The following is a 13,510-nucleotide window of genomic DNA, read 5'->3' on the forward strand; positions in this document are numbered from 1 at the left end:
GTGTTTAGTCAATGTATTTGAGTAATTGTGTGTGTGTGCGTGTGTGTGTGTGTGTGTGTGTGTGTGTGTGCGTGTGTGTGTGTGTGTGTGTGTGTGTGTGTGTGTGTGTGTGTGTGTGTGTGTGTGTGTGTGTGTGTGTGTGTGTGTGTTTGTGCGTGCATGCGTGTGTGTACGTGTGTGAGAGAGACCTTACCATGGGACCTTACCTTAATATGTTTGAGAATGAGAAAATAAAAAGTGAGCACCTCAGCTCTGAGAATATGATAAACAAATTAAGCGTATTTATGTACGCACATTATAATATTTTGTTTTACTTCATGTTAAAGGGTTAATGGGTCCAACTGATGATCGGCAGCAAAAATTAAAAGTTAAATTATAACTCTTTCCAACATGGAAAATATAAATTATAACTCTTCCCAACAGGGAAAAACACCAACAATCAAGGATGCATGATTTGTTTGGTGTCATGGCTTTGCAATCAAAAAAATGCCTTTATAATGGGAGTCAATAAGCAAAAAACAGCCACAAACATAATGAAAGGGTAGTCAATACACAAGTGTAAAGCTGTATACTAATATCTTGAGAAATATCTAGTAAAGTATTATGTACTGTCACCATGGCAAAGATAAAATAAATCAGTCATTAGAAATTGGTTATTTAAAGTGTTATGTTTAGAAATGTGTTTTAATTGTGCTACCCACTGCGCCACCATGTCGCATCACTTAAAACAATGCTTTTATTTTGTGTGTTCAAAATATGAACAAAATAGTTATGGTATTTTAAAATAGATAAATAGGCCTTCACTGTGGATATTAAATAGCTTACATGATGCCACAAAAGAAAAAAATATATAGCTATAATCGATTTAAAATAGGTGAGATAATTTTTTTTGTAGAACAATTAAAAAACCTTCAGTTTTAGGGTTAGGAATAGGAATAGGGCTAGGGTTAGGGTTAGGGCTAAGGTTAGAGCCAAGGTTAAGGCTAGGGCTAGTGCTAGGGTAAGGGCTAGCGCTAGGGCAAGGGTTAGGGTTAGGACTAGGGTTAGAGTTAGGGATAGGGTTAAGGTTAAGTTAGGGGAATTCTACATGGGATCCGCCGAGAAGGACCCCACATAGGGTAATCACTCTCCATTTCACAAATGGCCACCCCATCTCTTACCATTACCGGCAGGAGGACAACATGGGAAAAAAAAGAAATTCACACTGCTACTAATAAAATGCCACAAATAATGTTGTTTATTTTACAAATGCATCACACATCATGATCATGTTTATTTGTCAATCTATCATGACATGATCAGTTTTATTCTCTCTGAGATGATTCAATCTTTACCAGTGTTCTTTCAATAAAGGTTGCATTGTTTGCAAACTCCACACAGAAATGCCAACTGACCCAGCCGAGGCTCAAACCAGTGACCTTCTTGCTGTGGGGCAATTGTGCTACCCACTGTCCCACCATGTCGCATCACTTAAAACAATGCTTTTATTTTGTGTGTTCCAAATATGAACAAAATAGTTATGGTATTTTAAAATAGATAAATAGGCCTTCACTTTATTTTACAAATGCATCACACATCATATCAGTCATATGTGAAAATATTCTTTTTTTTTCTTGTATATATTACCTTGAAAAAACTTTGTTTTGTGCTAGTATATAAGGGTTTACTTTATCTTTCTCAAATCAGAACTCCAAAGGCTTATAATATAAAATAGGGTTACAATATTTTTTATCATATATGTTAATATGTGAATATGTTATATAATTTATGTGGTTAAACAATTTTTGTTCCTGAGAAATTGGGGTTTATGAAGGAGTGGCTATAAAAAAGGTATTTATCCAAAACATTATGATCAGTGTAAAGTCAATATTAGGGTTCTTATAATCTCTCACAATCCCAGAGGGTGAAGGAGAAATTGGTTAGAGTTACGATTTAGGTTGGGATTAGTGCTAGGGTTAGAATTACAATTAGGGTTAGGGTATGGTTTAGGGTTAGGGTTACAGTTAGAATTCTGATTAAGATTAGAATTAGGAATAGGGTAAGGGTTAGGGCTAGAGCTTGGGCTAGGGTTAGGGCAAGGGTTAGTTGTAGGGGTAGGAGTAGGGTAGGGTTTAGGTTAGGGTCAGGACTAGAGTTAGGGTTACCATTAGGACTAGGGTTAGGGCTAGGGCTAGGGTAGGGGTTAGGGTTAGGACTAGGGTTGGAGTTAGGACTAGGGCTAGGTCTAGCATTAGGGTAAGGATAGGGACTAGGATTAGGACTAGAGTTAAAGCTAGAGCTAGGGTTAGGGCTAGGTTTAGGGTTAGGTTTAGTGTTAAGATTAGGGCTAGGGTTAGAACTGATTATGACTGGGATTAGGTTTAGGGGTAGGACTAGGGGAAAGGTTATGGTTATGACTAGGGTTGGGGCTGGGGTTAGAGCTGAGGTTAGGGTTATGGTTAGTATTAGGACTAGGGTTAGGACAAGGTCTAGAGTTAGGGTTATATTTAGGGTTAAAGCTATGGCTAGGGCTAGGGTTAGGACTAGAGTAAAAGCTTTGTCTAGTTCTAGGGCTAAGGCTAGGGCTAGGGCTAAGGTTAGGTTTAGGTTTAGGGCTAGGGCTTGGGTTAGGGTTATGGCTAGGTCTACTGTTAGGGCCATGGTTAAGTAGGGGGAATGAAGACCCAAGATATGGGCAGGCTCAGGCACAGGCACATTTAAATTATTTTAAAGACTTATATAGTCCCAGTGACCATTAAGGTTAAAAAAAAACTATTAGTTAAGTAGAAAAAAAAACGTCACTTTTACACCACATTGACAGAACCAAGGGTAAATGTAGATTGATATTACTTGACACTAAAATTAGTACTCTGGCAGTAATTAGAGTAGAAATAATAAAGTTTGTGAAGTAGTCAGCAGGTGAGTGCAGATAAAGTTCAAAGGAGCATACTGCATTTGCAGCAAACTTACCACCAGTGAAATCAACGACGAGAGCCTGACAGGACAGAGACACAGACATCAACAACAACTGAGGAAGTGGGAACTTTCTCAACAACAGGAATGCAGGCTTGATATCAGCGTAATTATACACAATGTACTTTCAAGATCTTGATCTTTCGGTTCGACCGTTACTTTGGGGACAGAAACCAGATAGGTGGAGACCTATGGGGACGATGAAGTGGAAAAGAAGCAGCTCGAGACTTACTGAACACTCTCTTCAGGTCATGGTCCACATAAGGCACATTTGAAAGATATATGTGACCCTCCTGAAACACAGAACAAGAAACAGTGGAACAAGCAGACAAAAGACAAGACTAATGACAACTGTCACTCCAAGAAAATGCTGAATTATGACCCCAATTGATATGGGGCTTGTGTAACACCAACCAGGGTTGCCCTGGTTGAAAAATTATTAGATTCAGAATATTTACCAGAAGTTATGAGTCTTATGGGTCTAGTGGAGTGTGTGATAGTAGGAGAGCAAGACCAGAAATAGGTTTGGACAGAGGAAACACCGGAAGTTTCAACCTGTATGCCAGATTAGAGTCGATAAAATTCCCCTCAGCCCCAAAGTCAATGAGCACCCGACATTCATGTTTGTTAGAGTTCCAACACAGTTTTACTGATAATAAGGTTGAAGTAGCAGAGCATTTGTTCAAAATGACCTCACCCAACAGTAAACTCTTACCCACTGATGGACTCTTGTTCTTGGCTAGACATGATGCCACAAAGTATCCTGCCACTCCACAGTACATACACATACCCTCTGATCAGCAACGACGTCTCTCTTCAACAGAGAACCGGGATCTGCCCATCTGCATGGGTTTTGGCTCAAGGGTGGGTAAGGTTGTCATCGGAGGAGATGAGGAGAAAAGCTTGGGTGTTGCTGAAGCTCCTGGCGTTGTAACCTGGTGTGCACTCTGATGACCAAATCGATGAGGCCATCTAACATCTTTGGCAATTCCAGCGAGTAAATTTCATCTTTAATATAATCCGCTAGTGCTTGAATAAACATGTCCCATTGAGCCTCAGCATTCCATTTACTCTCAGCCGCTAGGGTACGGAACTCAATAGAGAAATCAGCATCAGTCTGATTATTTTGCCGGAGTTCGGCAAGCATCTGAGCCGCCTCACTGCCTAAAGCCGCCCAATCAAAAACTCTTTTAATCTCCTCTGAAAAGGCTTGAAACGAAGTACAGTGGTGGTAAATGATGAAGGTTGCAATGTTTCCCTGGTGGGGAAAACCGGAGCACCCGGAGGAAACCCACGCGAACGTAGGGAGAGAGAAAAAAAATCACCATTCAGGTTCCTTGGTCCACATTGAAAATTAATGGGAAAAATTAAATAAGTAAACTAAAGCTAAAAATCAAGATGGAACAAACATGTTCACCAACACACACATGAAGGTGGCTGAAGTTTCATTGTGTGTTGGGTTTATTTACTATTTTAAATAAATTTCATTACCTGTTCTAAAAAATAAACCAATTGTGATAATCTTCTGAAATAAGCAATATGTTCCCACAGTCAAGGTGAAAATTTTATATAAATAGTTAGCAAAAACAAACAATTTAAAATGTATCAGACAACAACATAAAAAATGTAAAAACAGAATTTAGATGTATTTTCTCATGTTAAAATATATATTTTGTGAATATATTAAAAAATTGTGAGGAAAATGGATGTTTTTCTAAAGCAAAAATAACCAAAATAACCTAAAAAATCAACGAGTCTCTATCGACCCCTGCTGGATATATGTGAAATTTGCAGTTTTAATTTCAGTAATTTTAAGCATTTATTCTCTCACCTGCAGATGGCAGTACTCTATCCCTAAAATATATACCAATATCCATTAAAATTTAGGTAACAATTTTAGCTATTTTTATTTTTTTTAATAATAATTCACAAGCCAAATTACGGCATAGTTGAGAAATATTGAGTCGGTTTCATGCTTCATCATATTTTCACACACTAGTAACATTTCTGACAACAGAGAAAAACAGAATGATATAAATAAGTACAAAATAAATAGGCCTGCACTAAATATTTTAATCCAATTTCGATTGCAACACAAAATCACACTGAATCTGTTTTTAAATCTTTTTAAGTGCATTTATAAAGGCATTTTTTTCTCTTTTCTGTTAAATAAAAATAGACCACAAAAACTCAAACCACAAACTAACTAGTTTTTATTTAAAAATAAAGTAACATGTCTACATACTGTAGGTACTCTTGGGCTCAGCCTGTTGACAGTTAGGTTATTTACTTATTTTCTTTATTTATTTTTATGTTTTGCTTATTCATAAATACAGTAGGTTAATTAGGTTAACTAAGTTAGGGTGATTAGGCAAGTCATTGTATAACAATTTTCTGTAGACAATGAAAAAAAAACATACTGCTTAAGGGGGCTAATAATATTGACCTTAAAATGTTCTTTTTTTTTTTAAATAGAACTTTTTTAATACTGCTTTTATACTATCTGAATTTAAATAAGACTTCATGAAGGATATACTGTATATACATATACAGTTGAAGTAAGAATTATTAGACCCCCTGAATTATTAGCCCCCCCTGTTTATTTTTTTCCCCAATTTCTGTTTAATGGAGAGATTTTTTCAACACATTTCTAAACATAATAGTTTTAATAACTCATCTCTAATAACTGATTTATTTTATCTTTGCCATGATGACAGTAAATCATATTTTACTAGATATTTTTCAAGACACTTCTATACAGCTTAAAGTGACATTTAAAAGCTTAACTAGGTTAATTAGGTTAGCTAGGCAGGTTAGGGTAATTAGGCAGGTTATTGTATAACGATGGTTTGTTCTGTAGACAATCGAAAAAAATATATAGCTTAAAGGGCTAATAATATTGACCGTAAAATGTTTTTTAAAAAATTGAAAACTGCTTTTAATCTAGCTGAAATAAAACAAATAATACTTTATCCAGAAGAAAAAATATTATTAGACATACTGTAAAAATTTCCTTGCTCTGTTAAACATAATTTGGAAATATTGGGGAAAAATTTAAATGGGGGCTAATAATTATGACTTCAACTTTATAAATTCTCCAACCTTTTAGCCTTGTGCAGTTAAGGGAAAAAAAACTTGTTTAAAAGTAACGTAACACAGCCTCATAAGTTTCAACAATTTGTCTAGTTTTAAGATCTTTGAGGGGACAAACTTAGATAAGAAGAGAAACTGTTAGCATACAACATTTTTTCCATCATGAAATGAACAAATGTCATTTCCACTACATCTCAATATACAGCTTTTATTTCAAAATGAAATAAATTATGGCAGTCAAAAATAGTCATTTTTGTATCTAGTTTATCTAATCTTTTCACAATGTGTACAATACTTATACATTTGTCAAAATAAATTAGTCTCTAAGGACAAAAGGCTGAATTGTGCACCTGTCACACTCTATAATGTAATATTAATTTAGTTAAGAGCTTATTAGAAAAAAAGAAATTGAATTTGTATAATAAACAGAGTATGATCTTAAACATTGTGAATACATTTTTAATGTGTGATGAGAACTTTTCAAATTTTTTTTTTAAATGTGTGTGGTCGTGGAAATGACAGGGTGGTGGTGGAAATGACACTGATACTGTGTGACAGCTATATTTTGTATAAAAATTAATATTGATAATAGTCTTACATTAATAACTATAATATATTTAACCTATTTCACTAGTGCTTAATTAAGACACATTAATAGTTACCAGATAAATAATATTTTAAAAAGTTATTTTCGTTGTTGAAGTTTAAAACTTTAGGTGTGCTACAAGGTGAAAACAGTGAATTTAACACCTAAAAGGAGGTTGAATAATATGAAAAAAAAAAATTATAGAAAGCTAGTAATTAAAAAAAAAAGTTTTATTATTAGTTTGACAAAGAAAGAGGAATTTGAACAAAATTATAAATATTTTTGGATATATGATCAAAGGACATAAAAGTGCCCGCATTTAAAGAATTACCCAAAAGAATGATATCTCATATTATATATATATATATATATATATATATATATATATATATATATATATATATATATATATATATATATATATATATATATATATATATAGTAGCAGTGGGATGTGGATGTATATCGACACTGGCGTGCATTGCACTACTACATACAAAAGAGAGAGATCGACTTAGAATGTCACTTAATGAATTTTTGCCTCTAAGGGATAAATAAATATATATATCTTTATTCAACAGTTCTGTCTGGTTCTCAAATCTGATTGGCTGATAGCCGTGCGATATTCTGCAATATCAGAACTTGTACAGCCTCAGTACAACATCAAGTATTCTGTTTTTTTTTTTTTTTTCTTGTTTTTTTAACACCACTCTTTCTCGGGTAAGGGAATAAACACTTCACCAAGGACACCAAATCATGCCTCCAAAACTCAACGCTCAGCAAGACTTGTAGAGTAAAAAAAAAAGAACAGCCAAACCTTTCTCAAAAGTCTCTGGTGAAAATCTCGTGGATTCTTCACAGTAACTTGCACACAGGTTTGTTGACCGCCGGATGACGCTCATTGCACGATGCTCATGATCCAGTGGCGAGCGTTATTATCCACTCCCAGCAGAAGGACACTTCGGTGACGTCACCTCGAGCGAGAAGGAAGCGGAGCGCTCGCTGGAAGCTGTCACACAGTAGTTGTGGCGAAAGCAGGAGAAACCTTTTCCGCACGCGCGCGCCCAACTGTTGCGCTACACGGACAACTACGGCAGAAAAAACAACATTATAATTATCTGACAGCAACTTCCACACACTCTAAGGGGAATTATTCGCTCGTGTTTCTGCAATGGCTGATACACAAAGCAACGAGCAATCCTCGTCCGACGTTGCAAATCGATTTGCCCGTAAAGGTGCTTTGAGGCAGAAAAACGTCCATGAAGTGAAAAACCATAAATTCACCGCGAGGTTTTTCAAGCAGCCGACTTTCTGCAGTCATTGCACTGACTTCATTTGGTGAGTAGATCATTTCACACATGATTAGTGCAGTATCAATGTAAGTTTAAAGCTGCTGTAGATCTTGCTACTGGCCTGTTACCAGACGTACACCTAGAAACAGACACTGCTTCAAGCATTTAAGAAACTCACTGCTTACAGTTAATCTGTTTTGCGAATACACAAGCATTAACACATTTAGTTTATTTCACTGTCATAAAGAACTCTGCTTCACACCTGTCACACGCTTTGATTTGCTTTCTTAATGTCTTATCCATTGGACAAAGCTAATGTTAAAGTTTTTTAAGCTTAAAGTTTAAAAATGTTCCAGTAATCGTCATTCTTCAGCGTTTACTGGTGTTGCCATGATTTGGGCGTGATCAGTTTGTCCAGGCTCACAGTGGGGCATTCAGCTGCTCAGTCAAGACACTTCTCACACTTGTTGATAGTTTAAGAATGCAGTAACTTGTGAAAGTTAAAATCTAAGGGCTCAGATATAAGTCAATAAATGCATAGTAATAAATTGCAATATTACTGCAGTTTATTTATTAACATGCAGACGTGTCCATTTTAATGATTCAATTTATGACTCCCTGCTAAAGTGACTGAAAAATATGCCCTTTTATTGCTTCCTACATGCGTGTCATGACAAATCAAACATTAGATATTGTAGCTGTCAGTGTACATTTTAATTAAGGGATTGCTTGTTCAGTGGAAGGCAACTGATAGCTAAAAGCCCATTAAAGGATTTAGAGAGGTAGACCTCTAATGCATTGTTTCTCTCTTCTCTTCATCAGGGGGTTTGGAAAGCAAGGATTTCAGTGCCAAGGTAAGCAGCTATTGAGGGATGGGCATGTTCCGCTAATTCTCAGAATAGTCACTCTTGAATCCATATCTGTAAAGATTTTGCTGTATGTCTCGTTTAAAATTAAGACATCATTTACAATCAATTTCCTTTCCACACACAATCAGCTGGGTTTAATGCCACAGAACAAGCAAATGTTCAGAATGAAAGAGAGTTGCTGTATCTGATAATTGAACTCGGCAGAGATAGAGTGAGCTGTAGTGGGTCACATAAACATTGCTTGGCTGGCCTTGAGCTAAATAACTTTGACTTAAAGACAGAAACCCAATAGCTTTGGTATCTCAGTGAAAAGTCTCTCACATAAAGGAGTGGTTCTTGAAAAAAAACATCTCTGGAAACCGCTTCGATGATATACACATTTGAAAATGCCAGTTAATTCAAATTTAACCTTAATCTTTTTATTGAAATCTTTTTTCTGTTTTTTGCCCAGATTTCACAGTGACTACAAGCACATAATTGATGCTGTTATCAGAATTAATTTTGCTGTCTGTAAAACTAAATACACAACAATCACAATACATGCATTTACACAGTTATTACAGTGAATTTCAGCATTCTTTTGTGAATATATGTTCATGAGTAACTCTATCCAAGTATTCTTAACACAATACATAGTTCAATTTGGTCACACTTTATTTTGGTGGTCCGTTTGTTGAATTGAAGTCACATTGAAATTACATGCCAACTAATTCTCATTAGATAATAAGTAGACTGTTAGGGTTTCGGTTAGGGTTAGTGTACAGTAAGTTGACTTGTACTTGCAAAGTTTCTTATAGTCAGTTAAATGTCTGTTGAAGATGTATCAACAGATATTAAGCAGACAGACTACTAATACTCAAATGGACCATCAAAAATAAAGTGTTACCGTAAATTTTTAAAGAATTTACACATTTTTTCATGACCTCTGTCTCAAGCATACCATTTTATGTCCAGTTGTAGTGGTGTTAATGTGTGCATATGCTAGACAAAGCCAAGCTATAATTGAGCCATGTTTTCAATTGGAACTAAGTACTAAGAATCATGTTCAGTAAGACAATAACAAGTAGCCATTGATTAGTCAAGTTGCCAAAGGATACAGTATGAATTTAAAATGTGTGATATAAATAAGGAACCAGTGGTGGACAGAGCTTTACAGATGTGTTAGCCACATTTTTATTTTTGCAAACTGAATTTGAGCATGCATTAAAAACATGTATTAAGGTTATACCAAACTAAACTCAATATTATAAACTGCTAAAATCAAAAAAGTTTATTAAAAATCACATGTTGTTTTCCTACAATCTATGGTAAATGGTAATATAGAGAAGGTACACATTGTCAAACAAATACAAAAGCTTTATAAAACACAACACGAAACAATGTAAATTGCAATGTAAACAATTGGAAATGTCAAAATACAGTTTTTCACTGTAATTTTAAGATCATTTGTTTTTTTAAGTTGTTAAGAACTGTGCAATTTTAATTAGTTTGTTATTAACGTTATTACAATGTTTTATCATATAATGTAAGGGAATATTCTATTAACAAATTCAATTCAATTCATGTTTATTTCTATTGCGCATTTACAATGCAGATTGTGTCAAAGTCACTTAACATAGAGGTTCTAGTAAGAGTTGAAGTTTAGTTCAGTTCAGTGTGGTTTAAATTGTACTGCTGAAAGTTCAAAGACTGAAGAGCAAATCCAATAAATAAATTATCACTGTAACATTTTTTTTGTAATACATTTTACTGTGCATTTCTGCTAAAAATAAGACATGATCAAATACAAGGAAATCGTGCAATTTTAAGTCACATGTGTTACCAGTGTTGTTAGTTTGAGTGATTCAATTGTAATATGCAGTTTTGGGGAAAGTTACTTTTGATAGTAATGCATTACAATATTGAGTTACTTCCCAAATAAGTAACTAATTGTGTAACTTTTTATGGTACACAACTTTTGATTTACTTTTGCGTTACTTTTTGTTACCCAACTGAGGTACGTCTTTCTCTTTTCTTGTTTTTTTTTCTTCTTTTTTAATAGATGAGTTCTGCAATTAACAACGCACTGTATAACCTACGCCTACATTTACCTTTTTAAAAAAACACATAAAATAAATATTTTAGGATAATGTTATCTGAGAACTTCCTGACCCCAGAGCTACGTGCCAATTATACAGATTATTGAATATACAGATTATTGAAAGTTTAAAGCAGTGTGTTTGCTACTTTTGTATTATTTGTCTAAAGTAAAATCACTAACCATTAAGACAATCCCCTTTTTCTTTTCTTCGATGCGTTCAAGATAATGAACACATTCTCTCATTGATTGTGTGATTCATTGCGACTACCTTAATTTTAATTCAGCAATTTATTTTTAAATGCTAATTAATTAAACTAAAAAGTAACTTCTGTTACTCAAATATTACTACATATTTTTCAAAAGTACTGCGTTACTTTACTCGCTATTTAAAAAAGTAATATCATTAAATTATTTTATTATAAATTTTTTAAATAAAATAGAAATTTTGAGCATTGTTGTCGTGGGGGGTTAGGACAAAAAGCCCTTTATTGTGTGTTGTGGCAGCGCGTTGCATGTAGATAGGACAGGGTGTCATTCATTTGACTGGTACAATTTTGATCAGCCCAACAAATTTACACAATTGCTTTATTCTGGTAGAACTGTAAAAGCAAAGTTTTACTATTGTTTCTTTGATCCTCATTTCTTTGAATTCCATTTTATCTCAAGAATGCAAGGAACAAAGAATAAGTAAGTTTTCGAAGGAGCTATTACCAAAGTACACATGTTTTCCATGTGAAGGCTAAAAAAAAAAAAACACTAAACAAATTTTTGAGCAACAGCCAGTGTTCTAAACTATCTCCTTACCTTAGCCCAATTCACAATCGTAAGCTGTTTTCCAATTTGAATAGTACAGGTAGGTTTTTGCAGGAAATATGAGATTGCAATTGTTTGTCTTTGCATCATCTCTTCATAAATCCAGGAGGAATTCCAGCTAGTAGGCTATATTGCAGTTGGCCAGAACAAAGGTCACTCACTTTTTCAGGCGACATTTTAATGTGAAAAGTCTAATTTGGCCAAATTTCCAAGACATAAGAGCTTTGATTTCGTAGTATAGTATCCACATTGTTGTGGAGACTGAAACCCACATATATTTCTCAAAACATTAGATTCATTCAGTCCTTCGCAACCTATGTAAATAGGATAATTCTGTAAATAACGGCAAGTGCATGTTTCAAATAGAGATGGCGACAAATAGACAAAATCACAGCTTTAAAGAGATAGTTTAACTAAAAATGAAAATCTACTCACTGTTACCTCAAGTGGTCAAAATGTTTCTTTCTTCTGTTGAATACAAAAAAGATGTTTTGAAGAAAGCTAAAAATCTGCAATCATTGACTTCTATAGTATGAAAAAAATACTATAAAAGTCAGTGGTTACAGGTTTCCAACTTTCTTTAAAATATCACTATTGTGTTCAATAGAAGCAAGAAACAAAAAGAAGCCAAAACAAAAGTTTGAAACAAGTAAAGGGTGATTAAATTATGATGGATTTGTCATTTTGGGTCAGCTATCCCTCTAATATAAGGGCAGCTCAGTTTAGAAAATCTGATGATGCCTTGAAATGATACTGAAGTAATTAGAACACACCAATTGAAAGAAGTTTTGCTGCGATTCTTCTGACCTTTAATGTTCTTACTCCTTCCCCTATATAATGAGATTGCTAGGACTAAGCTGCAAAAAACAGGAGACAAGGATGCACAAATAATAAATGAGAACCACCCAGTGTGGACCCTTCTGTTTGAGATCTAAATCAATGACACATTTACAACAAAAAAGTATCTGTTGGGTTAAAGACAGATGACAATGATACAGTATGTGTGTCATCATGACAGGAGAAAATAGAGGAGGCATTACAGTAGCTCTTTACACCTGGTCACTTAATGCATTTTTCCCCCTTCTGATTTCTGAAAACTGTTTCATTGTTTGCATTTAACCACATGAATACGTCTCTGCTGAACAGATTTTGTTTAGTGAAAAGTTCAGTTTAATGATAAAATCTGATAATTAGCTGATAAAACATTCTGTTTAGTGTGGAAATGGATACTTTTTACTTGAAGTATGACCTCAAACATGTACTTTTTACATTTTTATTGAGTACAGTACTTTAAGTTATTTTAAACATCTGTACTTGTACTTCTACTTGAGTAAGGGATGTGTGCACGTTTTCATCTCTTCAAAACCGTAAAGGTTTTAAATAAATTTGTGTATAACGTACTCTCCCAAAAAACAAAACAAAGTGCCTCTCTGTAAATGACCAAATCACTAAATTTTTCAGAGATAGGTTACAGGTCCCTACTACGTCTCTGTTGTTAATGCTGCTATCTGATATTAATTTAACAATTGAATTTAATAATTTCACAGTCAAAAAAAAGCAAAAAAAAAAAAAAAAACATTTAAAACTGTCATCTGTAAAATTTACATATGTGGCTTCAACAGCCGGATGCCTTTAGACCTGTCCAGTTTTGTCTGGAATGCATCCCAGACAACCTCCTAGGTGATCAGATTTTTATCCGTTTCGAATGCTATTCGGAGGGCATTTATATCCAGATAGCTATCTGATCAAAAATAACACATGAAATTTGGGTTGCCCAATATACCTTTTCAGCATCGATATTGCAATGTGATCGTTTACATAATTA

At 34.4% G+C, this 13,510-nt stretch overlaps 1 protein-coding gene across 2 annotated transcripts in view; it reads left to right on the top strand.

Moving 5' to 3' along the window:
- Window positions 1-7,608: 7,608 nt before the first annotated feature.
- The window catches only part of prkcaa (protein kinase C, alpha, a), a 181,306-nt gene continuing 175,404 nt past the window's right edge, over window positions 7,609-13,510 (top strand). For both annotated transcript variants that reach the window (XM_056459747.1, XM_056459748.1), the window contains exons 1-2: window positions 7,609-7,969; window positions 8,746-8,777. In XM_056459747.1, the coding sequence (XP_056315722.1) occupies window positions 7,803-7,969; window positions 8,746-8,777 (199 nt within the window). In that variant the 5' untranslated portion in view covers window positions 7,609-7,802. The remainder of the gene's footprint in view (window positions 7,970-8,745; window positions 8,778-13,510) is intronic.

The sequence above is a fragment of the Danio aesculapii genome, chromosome 6 (genome assembly GCF_903798145.1).
Source record: "Danio aesculapii chromosome 6, fDanAes4.1, whole genome shotgun sequence".
NCBI classification, from domain to species: Eukaryota; Metazoa; Chordata; class Actinopteri; order Cypriniformes; family Danionidae; genus Danio; species Danio aesculapii.